This window comes from Callospermophilus lateralis, chromosome X (assembly GCF_048772815.1).
Source record: "Callospermophilus lateralis isolate mCalLat2 chromosome X, mCalLat2.hap1, whole genome shotgun sequence".
In the NCBI taxonomy this organism is placed as follows: Eukaryota; Metazoa; Chordata; class Mammalia; order Rodentia; family Sciuridae; genus Callospermophilus; species Callospermophilus lateralis.
The window spans coordinates 84,660,037-84,683,063 of NC_135325.1; the positions used below are offsets into that span (position 1 = coordinate 84,660,037).

Sequence of the window (23,027 nt, forward strand, 5' to 3'; positions counted from 1 at the left end):
TGTCATGGCTCATTATTAGTAAGTCTCTGCTTATTCCTGGGAAACATCTTTTAGGAGCCATCTTCATAATACTCTATGAGGATTTACCCTATAATCAATATAAAAGGTACTCATATGTACTTTATAGAATCTTTTGTCCTGTTTTTAAAATTGGGATTTTTGCCTGTTTCCAAACTTTTGGTCCTTCTACTGTGCTTCAGACACTACCAAAATAATGACATTTTCAGATTTTAAAAATTTTGTTATTGTAGTTGAATTTTAAATCTGTCATTTTTCTGAGCCTAGATATTTCCCTAAGCATAAAAGCTGTGTATTACCTATGAATTTTCTTTCCTGTTCAAACTTTGAGTAGTGCCTCACAATAAAATTTAGCTGAATATATATTCTCTCAAATGTTGAGACTCAATTCTTTCTAATGATGTTTGGTTGACACTTTATAATTAGAAATATTATCCTCAATGATGACAAGGAAATACAATAGAAATTAAGCAACTTCATCTAATCTATATGATCAATGGCCACTGTACCATATATTTATTCAAGGAGTGTGATTCTTATTCATTGTTCTGTTTTGTACAAAACATGCATGTAAACATAGATTCAGAAGAATTTTAGTTAATTTTTCCAAGCATTAGGTATTTTTAACGAATGTGACATTCTTTATATCATTAGGCCAGGTAATATTATTTATCTGTGGTAAATTTATACACACACACACACACACACACACACACACTCAATACAGATTTTCACTGATTTGGTCTTTCTAACATTCTTGGACTACATTTTCTTCCATTAAAGAGTTTCTAGTGAATGTGAGATGGATGGCACACTGCTATATACATATACATGAATGAATATGTTTTTAAAAAGCACCTTATTTCTATTGTATTTGACAATGAATTCTATTGTATTTGACTATGCCCCAAATTCACTTATTTTTCTATTTAAATGTCCAAAATAGTATGGTTTATCTTATAATTTCCAGGTAACTATCTTTTCCTTATTGCTCAGAATTAAATCCAGAGAGGCAACTTTTCTCACTATTTCCTTTATAATCTAATAAATGAAATTGTCAGCATGGAAATCTATTAACTTTTCATGTTTTACTTCTTCTCTTAGAAAAACAAAATTCAAGTGAATAATTTCAGAATTAGTTAGATTTATATATTTCACTTGGAAAGATACTGTTGATATATATTTTAAGTTGAGATATCAATGGTGTAGTCTAATTTTTGTTTTAAAAATGAAAACAGAATGAAAGAACAAGCAACGAGAATTCATCATCTGTGTGTTTACATAAAAGTTGTGGCCATGGAGAATTGTATAAAGATATACATCAAATTTTTAACATTGATTATTTTGAGAATGAGTGGTGGTGGTTATGTATGATTGAATGGAGAACTTAGAGATTATTACCTTTGGCAACATTCACTTTTGACTGATTTTTACTTGTAACAATAAGCACATATTGATTGTATAAAAATTTCTAATCTAATAATTTAAATTATTAAAATGTTATCATTATTATTGTCTCCTCCAAAGTGTTATGATCTGGATTTAGAAATTTTGTGGCATATACTCATTAAAAATTACATCTGTTTCTTCTTTTTTATCCTCAGTCAATAGGATATTCATCCTGCTCATGTGATGTACTCCCTTTTTACATAGACAAATAATTTAAGTTCAGTGCTAATCCTACATTCTTCCTATGGACATTTTTTTTTCTTTTAGTAATAAATACTCTCTAGTTTTGCATTTATAGTTGCAACTGTTAGTTTTTCAAGCTTCAGGGATATTATGGAAATTTCACACATAGACATACATGCAGACACACACACATTTTTCAATTTTACTGTGTTCTTTTTATGTTGTATATTCAGGGCTAAATCCAAGTTTTTTGAGTTTGAAGCTTTTATAATTTAGGAAGCCCACTTTAAAAAAAGGAATGTAAAATCATCTATACAGAACTACTAGGGCCATTCCCATGGCCTTAGAAATGCAAGTGAGAGAAACTGAAACTTAAGATTCATTACTGTCACAGTAAATATGTTCCTATGTACATCTGTGTCAGGCGAGGGTGGATGGATGGATATCCTAAAGCTGCAGGGCTGGAAATTCAAGAACAAAATATTATGGCCTCCTAAGGGAGAAAACACTAAGGAAAAAAGGAAGCTTCATAACCAACTTCAGAAATCTATCTGACTTTTTGTTTAATTTCCCTTTTTTAGTTCTCTTTATAAAACAATTGCCTTTTTTAGAGTGGCATTCCAGTTTTCAATAGCTATGAGACCTGTGTTCTTCTAGGATCAGATTTCCAGGGTCTCATTTTAGAAACAAGCATAGCTCGAATCATGCCGAGCTTAAGAGCATTCCATGACAAGCAACAGAAGCTTTGCAAACTATGGTCAGAAGGCACATTTCATGACCTTTAGCCTGAGAAACATTAGGTAGAGGAGTGGCACATAGGAAATATCAAAAAGCAGTGGTAGCAAGAGTGTTAGGAACTATAGTAGAAATCCTACAGTTGCAGAAGTATCTCCATAAGAAAGAAAATGTCAAGAAGGGCCTTTAGCCAAGTGGTTCCCAAAGAAGGTTCCTGCGGCTACTAGGACTTTTTGGGCCTCTCTCAGATAGGTTTCCACGACCACTTACAAGTATGTTAGCAGATATTGAACCTGATGTGTTTGGAATCACAGATATGTGAATACTCTTTTCAGGAAGATTACTATATAATCTTATTTCACTATTCCCACCCAGGACTCAGTGTTGTAGGCAGCAAATTAGTAGCAACTGAAGTTTGTAAGACATTGATTCATTTTCACATGTGAGGTCTCAGAGAAGAGGAAATTCAATAAGTGACAGAACTTTTTGTGTATAGTAGTCTCTCTTGATCCATAGATTTGCTTCCACAGTTTCAGTTACCCACAGTGAACCATGATCTGAAAATATTAAATGGAAATTTCAAGAAATAAATAATTCATAAGTTTTAAATAATTTCCAATGCAGTATATTGTTAAAATTATTCTATTGATCTTTTTTGTTATTAGTTATTCTTGTTACTCTTACCACACCTAATTTATCAACTAACACCATCATAGGCATATAGCATATGTGTGTGTGTGTGTGTGTGTGTGTGTGTGTGTGTATACACATATACACATACATAAACACTATACTTATACTTGCTATCAGGCAACCGCTGGGGATCTTGGAATATATTCCCTGGAAATAAGGGGGAGACTATTATACTTGAAAATTTTGATAAAGCATTCTGTGGGATTCAATCTTTGAATACATTATCTATTCACATATATTACCAATCTTACATGTGTAAGCGGGGAAAAAAGAAGAAAAGAAAAACAAAAAACAACCAGGAACCTTTTGAATCTATATTTGTCATGGTACACACACACACACACACACACACACACACACACGTCTTTGTAGTATAATTTCTCCACACTCTGGTGATAAGCCACTTGTAAGAAATGATGAATACATAGTTCTTTGTATATAAAGATGCAAGTACTAATTTCGAAGTTGTTTTTCAATAAAAGGCACACTGAGAGGCAAGAAGGTAGGTGCTATCAAGGACCAAAGAGTAGAATGATGCACACTGGCCCCCTGGAGAATCAAATCCATGCCCTTGACACCATGTTTACAGTACTCCTACCAACTGAACTAACTGGCTGTAACCTTGCCATTTAGTATCTCAGGTGTGCTAAGCACAATTGCTCACAAACACAGCCTCCTTCAAATCCTCAAGGTTTGTTCCCAGTCAGAAAATCTCTCTGGAAGGAATAGGAATGGATTTTAATTTTTTTTAAGCATTGAAAGGGCTAGGGCTCTTTGTTCTGGAAGTTTCTTAAGCTTGAAATCCATGATTTTTCTCCTGTGAGGTGATCCATTTGGTGATCTCTGCTAGGCAGTCATTGGCTACTCTTAGGCAATGACTAGGTTCCACTGCTTTTTATAAAGTCCATGTTATTTCTGTTAGGAGGACTTGAGGGCTGAAAGGGGGCAGGGGGGAACTGGATAGCTCAGGGGCCTAACTATTGTCATCTGATCTCTCTTACCCTGAGGCTTTTCTGAATTTGGCTTCTCTTCACACAGTCTCAAAATATGTACCGGTCCTTCAACACTCATTGACAAGTGGGCTCTGGAGTCAGACTGCCTGAGTTGGAAGCCAGAATCCTCTAATTACTAGCTGTGAAGCTTTAGGCAAACTACTCCATCTCTCTGAGCCTTTACTTGTTTGCCTATGCAACAAGGATAAAAATTAATAACCTGGAATTTTTCAAGAAATTAAATGAGATAATATATGCAAAGCACTTAGTCTGGAAAATACAGTAGAATTCAATAAACTATAGCTATTAAAATAGCAACAATCAAAAGTTACAAAGAGTCCAGGGCTGTAAGATAAAAGAATTCAGTGGAAGAGAAAGGGATAGAAAAATATGGGATATATAGTGCTGGCAGAGAGATAATTTCTGGTTAAAACACAATCTGACAAGTTCCTGGACTCTGTACAGACTAGGATTATTTTTGTGGAGTTTGATGTCAGGAAATTAAAAAAAAAAAAAAGATCATGTCAGAAGTGGGGAGGGGAGGTGATGGTGGTGGGGTGAGGGGGAGAGAAGTTCTAAGTTGTAAAAAAAAAAGTGCCCTATTTCAGGGTTGTGCTTAAAGCTGAGCCTCATGCTTAGGGGCCATCTATTTGCCTTATGGTCTGCTATCCCAGATGACCTTTCCCAAGTCAGCCACAAAAATCCCTATAATGCCGGTTTAAAAGGCAAAATTTCCATGTTCTTCCATGCCTCCTTTTTTTCCTGAAAATAATAACTTTAAAAAATGTATGTTCTCTGTCACGTTCTGGTCAAACAACTAGCTTCCCTTCCCCCCACCCAGGGGGATCTCTCCTGGTAATGTGACTAATCCCTATGGAGCCATGAAGCCACTAACCTCCCACTGAGGCTTGCAACTAGAAAGTCTAATGATCTATCCTGGAATCTTTAGCCTGGTCTGGACTTGTCCCCCTTAGACAGGCTAAAAGAGTCTGCCATCTGGGACCACGGAGCATTTCCCCACATCTTACATTCAACAAACCACATTGTTTAAAATGGGAATTTATGAATGCTTCTTTTCTTTAGTGAAGATTAGAGTTCCTTTAAATTCATATCTTGATTTGGTGACTTTATTTCTAAAAACAAGATATGTATATAAAAGTGTAACTTCCTATTTACTGGCTCACCTGCCCATTTCTAGTTATGAAGTGTTAATTTCCATACTAACATTAAAGCATATCCATAAGAACTTTACTGATCAGCAAAAAAATTTTAAACGGTTTTAAAGGGCAAGATTTGTGTGGTGTGTGGTGGGGTTATCAAGATATGAATTCTTGGAAAATATAATTTCTATAATGGTAAATATCACTTTTGAATTAACGAGAAAATTCGATCCAGGACACCTAGGTTTGTTTTTGGGGGGACGTGGTGGTTGGCTTTCTCCGCACCCGTTAACAGAGAATTTTCTTTAGCGAGACCCGGTTCCTCAGGCAGGCTGTGGCCATTACACAGCTCACGGAGGTTCCGAGGTTAAGGAATGTACAGAGGTCAAACTCAGGCATTGAAATAGACACGAAAAAAAAAATAAATAAAATCCACAAATACTTAAAGTTAATAATTACAGAAGTTAGAAGAGTGGGTCAGAAACTGTGAGCGCGAGATCAGTGGCAAGAATTATTCGTATAAATCTTCTTAGAGGAGGTTAAAAAATTAATTTAAAAAGAAACAGGAAATAAACCCCTAATGTCGCGTTCCGACCAGGCATTAGGGTAAGTGCGAAGCAGTCTGTGAGCTCCAGGAAAAGTAAGCGACTTCGGGATATTTTCTAAAGTGCTCTTTGCAGCGCAAGAGCTTAGAATGTGGTTTGTTTTACGCACTGAAACCCTTGACCAAAATGCTTCAAGGGGCGCCGTACTTAAGGCTAAATTGTGTTTGTTCGATTCTTTTAAACCTTCGGTTAGCCCTACCTGAGGTTTGGCGGGGTGGGCGGGGAGCGGAGGAGAAGAGCGTGAGCGCCGGGAAACGTTTTGCACTGAATGTGCGAATGAATGAAACCCGGCCCCAACGCTGGAAACTAGGAAGCAGGCAGGAACTTTCTCCGCGAAATGAGAACGCTGCGTCTGTAAATTTAGGACCCTGGGCGGCCCGGGCTGCAGAGACCATCAGTCTCTTTACCCCAAGCACCTGTGAACAGGTGCTGTTTGGAGTAATCGGCACTGGCCTAGTACCAACTAGCCCCTGGTCCAGAGGAGATGTGGCCCGTCTCGAGGAGAGTTTCTAGTGTCTCTGTCCATTCTGTGCAGCCCTCTGCTAGTGGCTTCGAAGGCCGAGCTGTGGCAGCCCTAGGGCTCCACTGGGCCGCTCAAACAAGGGCTTGACTAGGTTTTATCCCTAATCCGGTAGCAAGTCATTTCCTTCTTTAACTTGATGGGGTTTTGCAATAAATGGATCAATAAAATCAAAGGAGCAGAAAGAGAAAATAGACAACTAGAAAAGTCACAAGTGTTTCTTGGGGAGATGAGGGTGCGGGCTGTTTGGACTGTGGCAGAGCAGTGGGGCCCAGACTGGGAGCGGCGCGGAGCGGGACCGGTTTTCCGGGGCTGGCAGCTGCCTAGAAAAAGTTTCCTGTGGAACGCTCTCCAGCGGGGGCGGGAGCGGCGGGCACAGCAGTGGACCTGGGAGGGGGCGAGAGGGCGGGGGCGGGGTGAAGGCCGAGAAAGGCCAGCTAGCAAACCGTTATAGTCCTTCAGCACCTCCCTTGGCTAGTGGCCCCCCTAGCCTGCCTCCCCGCTGCGCGGCTGCCCACCTGGCGACGTGACGCTGCACCAATCCCCTTCGAGCTGCTCCCGGGCCCCTCTCCTTGCACCGCCCCCCTCCTCACCCTGAAAGAGGCGCACCCTGCTGGGGCAGACACTGCGCTCTTGCGGCGGAGCACCCCTCTAGCTTCTTCTCCAGTACCGACGCTCTCAAACTCTCCTCTTGCCTTAACCAAACTTGCTTTCCCGCCTCTCAAACTCCAGCTTCCCTCCACTCCCAGCTCTTTTCCCTCCACTTTCCACTCCTCTATCTCCCACTCCACAAACCCCAATCCCCACTCCTTTCTCCCGCCCTCCCCTTTCCTCTCCCTTCCCTTCAACTTCTTGTCAGTTTCCACTGACACCCGGTGCGCTCCCAAGTCAGTCGCCTGCTCCTGCTCCTCTCGAAGCCATGGCGGGACCTGGGGGCTGGAGGGACAAGGAGGTCACAGATCTGGGCCACTTGCCGGTAAGTGAAGGACGCCTGTCACCCTCTAAGTACTCTATTTCTTCAAGTTCTGAGGACAAGGGAGAGAGTAGAGTCTCCAGAAAAGGAGTTGGCCAGGACTTCGACGGGACAGCAGGCGCGGGAGGGGACCTGGGAAACTGGCAGGAGGAATAGACACCCCCAAGTACCTAGGACTGCATCAAACTCCACCAAAAGGCAAAGGGAAGGGGCGGCGGTGGGGTGAAGGGGTGGCAGTGGTCCCTAAACAGTGGTACATTTTCAAAAGGCACCCTGCTTTGTCTAGCGGCACTTGGGTACCTATCCCAGAGGAGCTCAAAGAAAGGCCAAAAAGTGCGAAGTCCCTTGACTTCCTAAGAGTACTCCTTCCTCCTAACAGGCTACCCGTCTTTTTCTTCTTTTGCCAGAGGAGATGCCTGTTCGTCGAGTGACCTTTACTTTTAGGTGACAACGGGTTTGAAAATTACGCATTGGAGTTTAACTTTTCTCACTTTCTAATAGAAATTTCTAAAACTTTATTCTCGCCAGGACAATGTTCCCAATTTAGTGTTGCAGGACCGAAAAGAACTCGACGCCGCTTGGGAAAGAAGTTAATTCTGCACATCCCCATTTAAAAAAAAAAATGTATTATGTTTATGTTTCCTAGCTATCCAGATTTAGCTTTTTCTCGTGGATTTCATATGCTGGTTGTCCTGTTGCCCAATGCCCAGTTTTCTCCACACTTGTAATTGATTGGTGAGCTATTATTGCCATCGTTATTAGCAGACTTATTATTTTAGCAGCGTCGTTTATTTCATTGGCATCTGGTTTCTGGCTGATATTGGATCCCACCCAAATCCGTTTTTCAAGTTCCCTTTTTAGATTGGCATTTCACTTGCACCCTCTCTTGAATGCAAAGGGCCCCTGGACTCTCAGAAAGGGAAATAAGCAGGCACCGTGCTGGAATGATCCCCAGGCATCTGTAGTTCAGGGCAGTGGCCTGCTTGCTTTGGGAAAAGCTAAATATTAACCTTGAGGTTATAAGACTATTCAAAGTCGCTTTGCCTTAATTTTATTTATATTTGGCCTTTAAACATTGTGTTCATGATAATGACAGATACCTGACCCCCACAAAAAATGTGGCTTTCTCTAAACCTCGCCATATAACTTTACACAACAATGTTGTGTCTGTGGAGGGAGGCAATGTACAGGAGTAACATTTAGCAAATTGTTCACAGTCATTGAAAAAACAAACCTCAATACACACATTTAGAATTACAAATATTAGAATTGCAATTATTGTTGCACCTTCATAAAATAAGACCATAGAACTTTTTAAAAGTAACTTTTCTACCCCACATGCACCTGAAATTCCTTCTCTACAATGTATACATAATATTTCTGGAATATGGAGGCCTCAACTGGTGGCTTTCTTTCTGAATAGAATTTTTATATTCAGATAAAGATTCAATCACAATGAAATGTCACACTTCTCCAAAATTCTCTGTATATGGTGGGAGAAGAGAGAGAAAAAGACAATGAAATTAGGGCAGATATGTAAAACCACACATGGGCAAACTGAAAAAACTCCTTTCTAAAAATGACTAAAGAGAGGAATGGGAAAGGACTCCTAGAAATGATCAGGTAGGGAATTCCACATCCAAATGAGTAAAAGAAGTGAAAATGTTATTGCCACAAAATAAATGGGGGGAACATAAATAAATGGTCATGGCCTGGGACATAATAATTTGTGAAAGTCCAGAAGATATGCAGAAAGGCTGCAATCTTTATGTTGGTGGAGTATGACTTTTCTGAAGGTTAAGTAGGGAAGACCACATGTGGGGAGGGGATCAAGCTGAGGTTAATTTGTAATGTAGGGAGTACTAGACGCAAAACCTTAGGGCGCCAATGGTTGGCCTCATAAATCTCATGAAAATCTCAAAAAGTCCTCAGCTCCTGAAAATTCTTAAATTTATAAATTTTACAAGGAGCCATTTTGCCCATTCTCTGAGGAAATTATGCGTGATATTTTCCCTCCCCAAACACCCATATCCAAACCCTAAGATATATAGTGTAAGAACAACACACCCTTCAGAATTTCCTTTGTGTCAAATTTTTAGTTATGTGGAAGTTATTGTTGCTTTGGTGACCAAGGTATATACCAATGATTTTGAATTTTTTTTTTTTTTACATTTGACTTATTTCCAGAGTCTTTAAAGAAGTATAAATAAATGAAGAGAAGAAAAGTTATCTAAATCATTCCTGTGAAAAATTGCAATTTGCACATTGATGCAAAGGAGAGATTGTAAAGCAAGGAAAGAAACCTGCATATGGTGGTATCCCTCGAAATAATTATCCTCAATAGGACAAATGTGATGATCAGACCATTAGCACTGTCAATACCAAGTAAAACAGTTTGGCAACTGCCAGATAATGAGGGGAGATTCAAATCTTGGACTGTCAAATTGATCAAAAATTATCTTGCAGCATACAGAAATATAATTAAATATTGGTCTAGTTTAAGGTTCATACATTATATGCTCTGCAGTGCTGGCCAGATAAATGACCACAAGGAAAAAAAAAAACCTTGAGAGAGAACAGGCTTGCTGTGTGAACTGAGATTTTAAAGAAAGTGGTTTGTGGAAAGTTTCTGGTATTTTTATTGGATAGATAATATTTGCAAATTCAAACATGAAGCAGAAGTGAAAGATGGGTAAGCAGGAAAGGGAAAGAAAATTACACAATATTTACAATTAAGAGTTTTAATGTTATATAATTATAAAACTTTTTTGTATAATACCCTCGAGTCATAAGAGAGTTAATACTAATATCAGTGAATAATAGGTCAATTCTATCATACTTGTGTAATTGATGGGTTGCTGTAATTGTCCCTGATCTCCTATTGAACAAATGTTTCTTATAGCTAGAAAAAATAGAACGTGCAGAAGTTTGCAGTTTGTGGTTCCTTTTTGAAAAGGGTATTATTGCAAAGCCTTTTGGCTTTATACATTTCTTTATGTGAGTGTGTGTGTATTTTTTCACCTTTCCCATCAGCAATACCCGGTGTGTGTGTGTGTGTGTGTGTGTGTGTGTGTGTGTGTATGTATTTTTCCTCCTTAGTATGCCTGTGTCACTCAATACTTGGGACTGGAAACTATTTCTTCATCTCCAAATCTGGCATGTCTTTCACTATGATTGTCCCCTCTGCCTTCTGTGCCCAGTATGGTAATGACATTCCTCAGGGCTGTGGCCTTGGTATTTGACACTGCCATGTGTAGTCCTAATCTATATTGGGGTCAGGATTAGACAGGCCTTGAGGACCATAGTGGCAGAGGTGATCTGAAATAGTACATGATCCAAAACTATATTTGAATTACATTAGGTTTATATTTAAATATAACTGCTAACTCTCCCATTCCCTGCCACCCAGATCAAACCTGTTTTCCACATTCAGTAATGAGAAAATTCCCACTTTACAAAGTCCTTTAGCTCCTGTTTGGAAGCAGTTTTACTTTCAAGTCCACAAGGATTAAAATATTCAGTGTATCTTCCATTACACATAGAGCATCACCTTAGTTTGACATTGTACTTCAATCTATTTTCTGTCTTTTTTTTCCAGTTTCTAGAGATGTGCTTTTCATATGTTGATACACAAAAACAGTATGCAAGAATTATCTGGGGATCTTGGGGATCCATCCTAGGAAATTCTTATTTCAAAATTCAATATTAGGCCCAAATAATCTGTATTTTTAGCAGAATTATCCATATTATTCTTATGGAAAGGGAGCCTATGCAATCCACAGTTTGAGAAGCACTGATCTATAAGAAGAGATTTTTCCGTTCTAAATATTCCACTTGAATTGTGAAATAAATTCCTTGAATTATGCCTGAATGTCACTCTAACATGTTTCCTATCATTGCCATCATTTTTAGGTTTCATCTTAAACTCTTTTCATAAAATCACTCTTCCTAATTTTTAAAACAAAAAAGTCTCTGCTATCTCATTCTAGGTACTGCACAATCTCTTTCCTTCCTTTTGCTTCTTGACTACTGGAACACTTTCCCTCATACTTCTTTTCTATCCTAAATTTAAAATGCTTTTACTTATTTTGGTGACCATTTTTAAAATTTCTATTTCTCCTTAAGTCTCTGCCATATTTGGTTTTGTGGGTCATACTGCTTTGATGGTATCTCCCTTGACCAGTAAACACTGCCTTCTAGTGGTCCTTTTTCTTCCTGTTACCCCCACCCTTTTTAAATTAATCATCAAGGTGCTCAATCCTTTTCCTCTCCCCTTGAATTCAGAAGACAGACAGAATTTTCCAGAATTTTGAATTTCAGGTAATAGTTAGACTAGGTCTTTTAAATTGTAGAAGATAATTTAGACAGGTAGGAAAAATATCATGAAAATATTTATCTAAAAATGTTATAGTCCCAAAATATTTTAAAACTATGATTTTTAGTAATTTTCCTTACTGAAAAGCTTTACGAATTGGAATTTCTCCTTTATTATTTTGTTTACCCAAATGGAACACAAAGTCTACTGAAACCCCAAATAATCTACAAATTGATATAGAAGTCATAAATAGATATATCTTTCCTATTCTGGTATTCTTATCTCAGTGTGGCAGAACAGAGGAAAGGTTTGAGTAATATGAAGATGCCTGTGATGTAGACCTCATAATGTCACAGTGATCAAAAAGAGAGTTCCTTTTAAATTCTTCCTTCCTTGGGAGCCCAGAATAAACTGGCTCTGACAAAGTGGAAAGTATAAGAAATTGAGTAGTATTAACTTAATAATTGGCGCAGTTCTTCCCTCTTTTTTTTCCAATTTGACAACCATTTATTCTTGAAAGATAGTACCTTTGAGACAGGAAATTAAAATAAAACGAATGAAAACAATATAGTCTTTGAATATATAGGTACTAAGTTAAGCTTCTTTAAAAAAACAGGATATTTAATAAAAAAAAACATTTTATTAAATGTGAGCAAGAATATAATAAAGATGGTTTGGTTATTTGTGGGTAGGAGACAGTTTCCTGACAACACAGATAGGGAGAAAATAAAGCCTCTATAAGTCCATAGACATTTTATTATTATAGTACACTTCCTTGGATTCTCTTTAAAGCAATTACCACCAAGTACAAATCTAAGTTTAAGGAGCACATGTTATTGAAGGCTAGAAACAGGATTAAAAAATTAACTATGCTCAGAGATTCAGAAAAAAAGTTGTGTACACAATACCACAATTCTCTAACAAATGGCATCTTTTTCAGCTAAAGGGAAGCCTTAACTATAACAAAGAATGGTTTACCAATATGAATCAGTTAACATGTACGAATTTTCTGAAAGTGACCAGCAGCTGTTTCTCCAAAACTACTAATGTCTAAAATACATCTTTTAATAATATTCTTCAAGAAAACATGCTAAAGTGATAAAGTCTCTAAGCTTGTCATTTAGTGATTTCTTTATTGCCTGACTTTTCCCCATAAGTCTTGCAATGAATTATAACAAAAGTGATAAGCTTAATATCAAGGGCATTATAACAATCTATTTTTACCTCTCAATTCATGAATAATGTCATCTTTTCATTGGGAATATACTTCCTGAACTATTTGCTTATACTCATAACTCTATTGTTATATTAATTTTGAGGATGATTTTGAGAAAGTAGGCTGCTGCTTTAACAATGATCATATTAATCCAGTGGAAACATCTGGATTTTAGAATGGTAGAAATTTTAGAGCTTGGAAATCACCTAACACAACATCTTCATATTATATGTATGGAAACTGAATTCCAGAGAGAGTAAATAACTCACCCAGGGTCATATAGTTAATTAATGGCAGAGCTGGGGTTAAAACTTAAATCTCCTGACTCTCCACCTAGTTGAATATTTGTTGACTGACGCAATTTCAGAGCTGTGTCATTTTCCTATGACAGTTTTGCTGGATGACACAAACATCATGCCAATATTAAGAAGTCTATGATTTAATTTGTATATGTTGCATATATTCAATAGTTTTTCTGTTTAATTTGCTTGTCATAGTGATAAAAATGTTTTCTTACCGGATTAAATATTTATTTTCTATACGTAATGAGAATTTTCAAGAACTTGTCAAAGTTTCTATGTACATGTTTCTATGTATAATAAGTACATTATTTTTTGTATAAGTTGGCATATACTAATGTCTCATTTAAGTATTATAAAAATAGTCTGAGAATTCATAAAGTAAAAATTTCAAAAGCATTGTTTTGTGGAAAATAAGAAAAGAACACCCATATTTAAAAGTAAAGAAATAATGCTTTAAGATGAATATGGAAGCCTTAAGATTCTGTCCATGTATATATTTTGTTTCCTATGATGCTATATTTAAACTTGAGTCTCAAAACTATCAACTTGTGTTATAAAAAGGCATTCAGCTGATGTAAATATTACTATTTAAAAATAAAACAAATAATATCTAGTTTTCCTAGATGCTGTTCTTTTAATGCCATGGTCTTGTTATTCATAAATAAATTTATTTCTTATTAATGAGTTATTGTAGAGAATGTAAATCAACCTCATTGAGATTTCAACTCATTCAAATTAAAATGGCAATCATTGAGAATAAAAATAATAATAAATGCTGGTAAGGATGTGGGGAGAAATGGACACTCATACATTGTTGGTAGGACTGCAGATTAGTACAAACACTTTGGAAAGCAATATGGAGTTTCCTCAAAAGACGAGGAAAAGAACCACCATATGACTCAGCCATACCACTCCTTAATAAATATCCAAAAGATCTAAAATCAGCATGCTATGGTGATACAGGCAAATCAATGTTTAGGGCATCATAATTCATGATAGCCAAGTTATAGAACCAGCCCACGTACCTGTCAACAGATAAATGGATAAATAAGATGTTAAATATATCACACATGCATGCGCCCGCGCACACATGCATACGCGCGCGTGCACACACACACACACACACACACACACACACAGTGGTATTTCACTCAGCTATAAATAAATATGAAATTATGGCATGTGCCAGTAAATGCATAAAACTGTATAGCATCATGCTATGTGAAATAAGCAATATCCAGGAATTCAAGGGTAGAATATTTTCTGTCATGTACAGAAGCTAGAGCAAAATAAGGAGGCAAGGGAGGGATTCCATGAAAATAGAAATCTCAGTGGAGTAGGAAGGGAGGAAGGACGGAAAAAGTGAGGAACTGTGAAATGAAATTGACAAGATTTTGCTATGTATATATATGAATACACCACAGTAAATTTCACCTGTATGTATAACTATAAAGCACCAGGGAGTGAGGGAAGAAAAGAGGAGGACAAATTTGGGACTGAAGTGGAGCAAATTATATTCGATGCAAGTATGACTATGTCAAATTGAACCCCAATATTATGTATAATTATCATGCACTAATAAAACATTATTATAGAGCTATTATAATCTTAATAAGTCATCTAGACTTTGGATCCAATATCTAATCCTTTTGCTATATGTTAAACTTTCTGCCTGTCTGGTTAGCACTCAAAAATGGATACTGATTACTTCAACAGCAAGTAAGTGAATTTATTTCTATTTTGATTACTTTTCTAATTACATCATGAATTTTCCTCAGCTTCACATACTTGTATGTATTTAAAAGTTTTATAATAATTAATCACAAATGTATTTAAGGTTTGTGCCCCTGTTTCTCTTTTATAAATGATTCAACTCTATCCAAAATATTATGACATATCTATTCTTTTGGTAAATGACACTTAAGTTCTTCAAATGTAAATTTTAGATGAATAAATAAGGCAGATTGGAATTTTCTCAAGAACATTGACATCTTTTCTTACTATTTTTTTTTCAGGATCCAACTGGAATATTCTCACTAGATAAAACCATTGGCCTTGGTACTTACGGAAGAATCTACTTGGTAAGTGGGATTAGATTATGTATTGATTTTTCATTTTCTAATAACAACAATAATTTTGAGTTGAACCCTACATTGCAAGTCAAACAATGTAAAAACATGACATTTTATTCTGAGAGATGAATCAAATTAAGATAGAATAATTACGTCTGTAAAACTTATTGTTTATTGTTACTAAAGGGATGGATTAATGAATCTATAGTGAACCGATCCACTTCACAAAATGGATGGATTAGTGAATCTATCTTAAACCAAACAATGCAACATATATTCTCAAATTATTAGCAGAAAATTAATAAAATCACCAATGCAAAGGAGAATTAATTCAAATGAAATGTATCCAAATAATATTACTTTTTATGTTATATATCTGTGCCATTCTAATTATCCACATTCAACTTTAAACTGAATGTTATAAAAGGAAAAGTTATCATAAAATTCTCTATCATACTGCATACATGAGTGTGAATGTGTGTGTGTGTGTGTGTGTGTGTGAGAGAGAGATAAAATTTGCTGAAGAATCTAACAAGAAAAATCCTGCATTTGTTTAATGATTACATATTAAGCTCCATGGCACTCTGTTAGTCTTCAGGGATAAAGTGCTGGACAAAATAAGCAAAGATTCCTGCTTTTCCCAGGCTTATTATCTAGAAATATATGTATGTATGTGGGTGGAGGGGTTGTAGGAGCCACATAAGTAAGCACACACACACATAAGAAAAACTGTAATTTCAATTGTAATGTATTATACATAAGAAAATTCCTAGTGACATAAAAACATAGAACTGGGCATAGAGCCTTTGTTTATATTGGAGTGTCAGTGTTGATCTCCCATCCCTTTCTAATTCAGATGGTGCCACCCTCTACTTTCTGACTCACATCTCTGGGAGTGCATTTTCCCAGAAGGGGCTTCCTTTCTAACTCATCTACTGAGGTTGAGTGAGGTGACACATCTTAGATTTTGCACAAAAGCAACCATGGCATAGAATTTCAGTATTACAAATAGCATGGGAAGAGGTCCTACATGCATAAAGAACCTTGGTGAGTATAAGGAACAGAGAGTGCCAGTATTTATTAAAAAAAAAGATTTTTAAGCCATTTTGACCTTAGCTATTTATGGAATCAAGAGACAGTGAGATGATAGAGATTCAAATATATTATTTATGCTATCTTAATTGAGTATCATACTGAATGGTTATTTAACATTTGTGTGATCTTGATCAGTTTTGCCACTTAATTAATAGAAAATTACATGTTATGCATAGACAGAAGAAGTTCCTCTTCTTTAGGACACATTTACAATTCCATTGCTTTATACGTATTTTAATTCCTGAGGGGTGTGTGTATGTGCCTGTGTGGGTGTATACATATTTATTTTGACTCAAAGGATTACAGCCTTCTCCTCCATAAAATGTTAGAAGTAATCTCAAAAACAAGGTAAGAAGTAAAGGTAAGATTAGACAACATAGGGGGATAGTTTATCATCATCATTCATCAGAACTGTGATGTCATGCCTAGAAGAAAAGTCAAGAGGATAAACAGGTAAGCTGTGCATGAGAATTTCCTGTTTTAACACCTATTGAGTATAATATATATTTGGTAAAATTCACTGAAGTTTTATTAGTTTAAACAAACACATATAGCCATGCAACTATTAATAGCTATTTTCAATATATATCTTAAGTTAATGACATTCTACCTTCAAGGGCTGTTCAACCAGTTCATTGTGCTATCCCAGCAGATGTGGTATGGTAATAGTTGTCATATACTTTTGCTGTAACATAAACCTACAATACTACTATACTTTTCCTGTATTTACTACATTTATTTTTTCCTATATACTCACTACCATTTTATTTAGATAACAATTAAAGTAAATAATTATTTTATATTAATTTTTAGTTTAGCTATTTCTGAAATTTTCATTTCTTTATGTAGGTCCAAGTTTTTATTGGGTATGAAAAAATTACACCTGAAGAATTCCCTGTAACGTTTATTATAGCTCAGGGCTTGTAGTAATAAAGTCTCTGACATGACATGGAAAGTATATATTTCTCATTCATTTATGAAAGACATTTACATTGAGTATAGGATTCCGGTTTGACATTTATTTTTTCAGCACTATAAAAATGTCACTCCATTGTCATCTGGATTGCATAGTTTCTGAAGTCTGCTATAATTCTTATCTGCTTCTTTGTATTTTTCTCTAGCAGTAACAGTCTTTAAGACTTTTCTCTGTCTTTGTTTTTCAGAAATTTAAATTTGAAATGTATAGAAAATTATTGTTTGTGTGCATGTGTGTTTTGATGGGGTATTTATCAAAGATAAGAGTTAGAGATCTTTGGTATTCTCTGAGATTCTTGTATATGTGACTTGAAATATTTCATTATTTTGTGGAAATGTTTGGCCTTTATCTCTTCAGATATTTATTTTGCCCTGTTCTCTTTCTTTCTTTTTAAATCCAATTTTATATGTGAAAGAACATTCAATATTACCCACAATTCTTAGTTTCTCAGATTGAGTGTGCTATAGGTATTTTCATTCTCTTTTTTCTTATGTTTCTGTTTGGATCACTTTTTTCCTTGTCTTCACTTTCACTGATTCCTTTCTCAGCTCTTTTAAATCTACAAAGACTACCAAAGGCATTCTTTAGTTCTATCACTTTCTTTTCATTGTTAGCACTTCTAGTTGACATTTTTATAGTTAACATCTTTGCTGAAGTCCCTATTTGTTCATGCATGTTTTCCATATTTTTCACCAAAGGTTTCCTTGTATCAATCATCATTTTGTTAAGTTCTATGACTGATGGTTTCAACAGCTAAGTCATATCTGAGGCTATTTATGTTGATTGCTTTGTCTCTTGAGAATGAACTCTCCCCCCTTTATGCATCTTATAATTTCTGTTTAAATGTTAGACATAGTAGATAGATGAGTGTAGATTGGAGTAAATAGTATTTGTGCCTTGAAGTGTGCACACTTTTTCAGCTAAATTGTTAATGTTGAGGTTGAATCAATCCCAAAAGAAATAAACTACGCTTGGGTTATGTCATTGCTGTGGTTACCCTCAGTTTACTACCAGTTTCAGATTACTCTGTTGCCTTGTACTTAGTATGGGAGTTAGTTTTATGGGAGGTTTTTCTCAATATTCACACTCTACCCTCAACTTCAGACGTTTCTGTTCATGTGGGCCTCAGAGAGATTCTCTCTCCATGCTCTTGCCCTCTCCTAGTAGTATACTGCCATTGCTTCTTACAAAGTGCTTATTAGCCTGGTGGTGTGAAGCAAAGAGGAATTCTCTGCTTTCCAGAATTAACCTTTCTTACAGATCTTGTGACCCTGGGTCATGCGAATGGGGCTTTCTTAGTTATCCTGACTCTCTCTTAGGGGTAGGACACACTTCTAATCATTTTGGCTCAGAACGAATTATTGCCTTCCTCCAAAAGTAAAAGACATTATGTTTTTAACTTTCCCCATTTGCAATAGATCTTCTGTACCCTGAAAGATATAGGGTTTGTTGTCTTTTCCTTAGAGCTTAAGATTTTTATTCCTTATAAAGAGAGAAACTGACTAAACTAAAAATGGTGACTTAACTTTCCCATGTGGTGACTTTTCTTTACTAGGTCTGTACCCTAAATCCATGCAGAAAAGCCTGTGTGTGTGTGTGTGTGTGTGTGTGTGTGTGTGTAAATTTCTCTTGTGTTTGTGGCTCCTAAGGATTCTGTACTCTCATGCAAGCCCACACTTGGTCTTTAGCAATTCATTAAAGAATAGTTGAATTTTTTTATACCTGCTTCTGTGGTGATCCTGTCATCTACTTGTAGCCACAGGTGAGCCAGTGCTCATGTCCCATCTCTCCTTGCAGGCACTTGTCTTTCTTCAGGCTTAGGCTACTTTGGTTGCCTTAAGATTTCTCTCTGGATTGAAGAAAAGTTGTAATTTTAAAAATTACCCAGCTTTTTCATGTCATTAGGTTAGGATGGGCATGTTTTCCAGACTTCAGATCCCCATCAGAAGCAAGAAATCCATGTCAATTCTTTATGGTGGAATCTTCATGAAGTATTTGCTATATGCTTGGTCATGTACGTATTCATAATTCCTAAGAATTTTATGTGAACCTATTCATATCCAGAAATAGAGAATATTTTTTTTTACCATCATATTTTCAAAGTAGAAACCTATGTTACAGAAAATAGTTCCTCTCAGCTTTATTTACACCACACAGATTCCCCCATCTCTGATGAACTTGACACCCCTTTTTTCTATCTCAAATTAATTTCCTTCTGCAAAAAAATTGGGAATGGTATCACTGAATAGTGATACCAGCCTCATGTTAAACAATCTGGGGTATGTACTAAACACTTTAAAAAGTTCATCTCCTTTACATCAACAATTCCACTTTTGGAAATTTATGATAACCATCAAAGATATAGTAAAAACATACATATACTCATTGCAGTAGAAAGGTAACATATTGTAGTGAAAAGGGCCTGCTTTGACATACACAGTTCTATCTAATTCAGTGCTATTTGGTCATTAATGAACTATGACCTTGAGCAAGTTACTTAACCTCTGAGTATACATTTCCTTATTTATACGAAGGAGCTAGAAATACTTACCTTGCAAGGTTTGATGAAATTCAGAAACAATATGTATAAAATGTTTGATCTATTGCAGACATCAGTTAAAAGACAGTCAATACTATCTTTATTGTTGTTATTATTTTTAAAAAGAACAATCCAATAACACTCTAAATAATAAAAACAAATATAAATGGATTATTTTGTATACCATGTATCATTTTCCTATAAAGCAGTGTTTATGAAATTATATAGTAGTATAGAACTATGCTTAAGACATTAAGTATTCTTTATTATACATACATCCTGATTATGATTATGTTTAAACATGCAGATGAAAATGGTGACTTAACTGTTTAAAATACTGAGACATTGGATGTTTCTGTTTCTTTTTTATTTTTTTTTTAATTTTGGCACTGGGGATTGAACCTAAAGGTGCTTAACCACTGAGCCTCTTTTATTTCGAGGCAGGGTCACACAATGTTACTTAGGGCCTTGCTAAATTGCTGAGGCCTGCTTTGATCTCCTGTGTCAGTCTCCCAAGTAGGTGGGATTATAGGCATGTGCCACCATGTCTGGCTGTGTTTTTCTACTCTCTATATTTATTAGCCTATATTTTATAATATATATGTAAATATTATTTAAGTAATATATGTAAATATTATAAATGTGTGTATATACATATATTTTTATATATGTATATTTTTATATATTCATATAATTATATATTCATATAATATATAATTTACATAATTATATATATATATATATATATATATATATATATATATATATAAATTGTTGCCAAATGCTGTGTATGTAAACTGTACAATAAAATGGAAGCATCATACCATTCAAAATTAATGGCAAAGTGACTCATAGAGTCCTTTGCTTTTTCAGTGCTGCCAACCACATCCCCTGCTGGTGTTTGTTTTGGTTAAAGTCTCTCCAATGTCTTCCAGCTTGTTTCCAAGGCCTCCTTCTCTGGCAGTTTTCCAGCTGTCAGCTGAGGTCTGTGTACATTGAAAAGAAGACTGAGTCTCACACTCTGCATTGTAACCCTTTTCCCTTCCTTCTTTTTCTTTGAATTAGATGTCTATCCTTCCACCCTCTCCCACCTCTTGCCAATATAATCTTCTCTTGAAATTGTGGGTTTTCTTTTTCCTTTTATTTTTAGTAGAGAGAAGTACTATTCTTCCTTTTCTCTCTAGTAGAATTAGAAAATATATTTCCCTCTTCACCCTTAACTATTACTTTCATAGCTTATGGGCCATCATTTGAATTGAAGGAACATTTAGATTTTGGGTATGTAAAGCCATTTTTGAAAAAAAAAATAGTGTGAAACTAATTTTTTAATGATATGATTAAAAAATGAATTTCCCAAGGAGTAATGTACACAAAGAGACCACAGTTATTTTATAAAATATTAAGAAAGAGACCAAAAGTCCTTTATGGTGGCATAGCTAGACTTGGCAGCCTGACTCCCACTGACTCTCAACATGTCACTTGACTTTTCTGTGCTCATTTTTTCAATTATATTGCACATATCCTAGACTAGATAATTTTCAGAATTTCTAGTAGATTTGAGATTAAACACCTTACAGTGCCTGAGACTCAGTAAAATGTAAGCTATTCTTATTCTTTCTGTCATCATCCTAATAATAATAATCTGATAATCCTTTCACCACCTTACAAAATATAAGTTGATTATTGGCTATTAGTTGGAGTATTTTCATATTTTACCAAATAAATATTTTCATATTTCATCATGTTTTTCCTTTTGTTCCCTTCTGCTTCACCATCTGATGGACTTGATATTTTGCACAGAAACTACTATGATAGCCAGTGCAAAGGTAAAACTGGGTAGCAGACATTCCAGAAAGGCAGTATTCTTCGTTATAGGTTATTGTTATCTAATACTATTTTTAAAACATAATGCTAGTGAGGTAAATAATGAACTGCTCTTCGAGAATGGATGAGTTCACCCTGACCTTCATAAATACTTGACTGCACAACTAACACCAATCACCTGCTCCCACGTTGCCATTTGCAGGTAGTGAGAACAGAAAATGGAAGAGGAAAAGATTCATGGCAACCATTTTCAGTGAAGGAAAATTTACTGATATACAGCAAACATCTATGGATAGCTCTAGAGCCTACTTACATATATGCCTGATGCCTAATTGGAATGCAATTACATGTAAAAGGGAGAGACCACATTGAATTTCTTATTGTTCTAAAACTTAAAACATACCTTGATCTTAAGTAAGCATCTGATAGGGATTAACGGTGTCCTACATCTTGGTAGTCAGCAGATTTACTCAGATATATGAAGGTGTGGCATTATAGTCATAAGCAAATTCTTAAATTGTTTACACTCTTTAAGTGCACCATTGAATATGGAAGTTTCTTTTCAAAACACTGTCTAATGTATCACTTTTAAATTTGTTGTTTTTTAAATCCATGCTTGACACATTGCTTTTACTTGCAAGCCTCATCAGACAGGTGAGATTTAGGTTTATTAGTTAACATTTTCTAGATTTGAACTTGGGGCAGGGAATAGCAACAGAAAAGAAGGAAAGAAATGTTGTCCTTAAAGTTGATGACATACAATTTATGATATTTTAAATTAAGTTTCAGAAACATGGTGCTGACATTTAGGTTGCCTAGTCACCAGGCCTATTGGATGGGGGTTTGAGTATTTTTCCTTTTAGGCTGAAATTATACTGTTTATTTGCCTACCAAATGTCTAGCACTGTGAATGCTTTCTTTTTAGGTAGGAAAGTTTCCTCACATCCTTGCCATTTTGCAAATATAGCTCAATTAAGTCAGCCAACAAATATTACTTGAGCGCCCATAAAGCACTAACACTGTGTATTTCATTATATGTTGCAAGCCACTAAAGTGGGAGCTGAAGCTAAAGCTTAATTGAGGCCATAGGCATAGTAGGCTGTTGTGTCTTCATAGTGCAATACCACAAGTCCAGAGCCACTTCTTGTTCCGCCTTCTTCCTGTGACTTTGCTCCCTCGTGATATTGTGCCTGAAAAGTCAAGTTCAATCTTTGTTGAGTAACCTCAGGCTGCTCTAGCAAGGAAACATTAAATTTATCCATTAAGTAAAAACATTATTTTGAATGTTTAAAATTTTCCATAATAAAACATTTTTAAAATATTTATTGAATGCATACTATGTCCTAAGCACTGTGTTAGG

General features: G+C 35.8%; 1 protein-coding gene across 1 annotated transcript in view; it reads left to right on the top strand.

Annotated features, from left to right (window-relative positions):
• The first annotated feature begins 7,274 nt into the window (after positions 1-7,274).
• Positions 7,275-23,027, top strand: part of Nrk (Nik related kinase) — a 123,108-nt gene continuing 107,355 nt past the window's right edge. Inside the window, exons 1-2 of the mRNA XM_077107314.1 lie at positions 7,275-7,331; positions 15,177-15,242. Of these exons, the coding sequence (XP_076963429.1) occupies positions 7,275-7,331; positions 15,177-15,242 (123 nt within the window). The remainder of the gene's footprint in view (positions 7,332-15,176; positions 15,243-23,027) is intronic.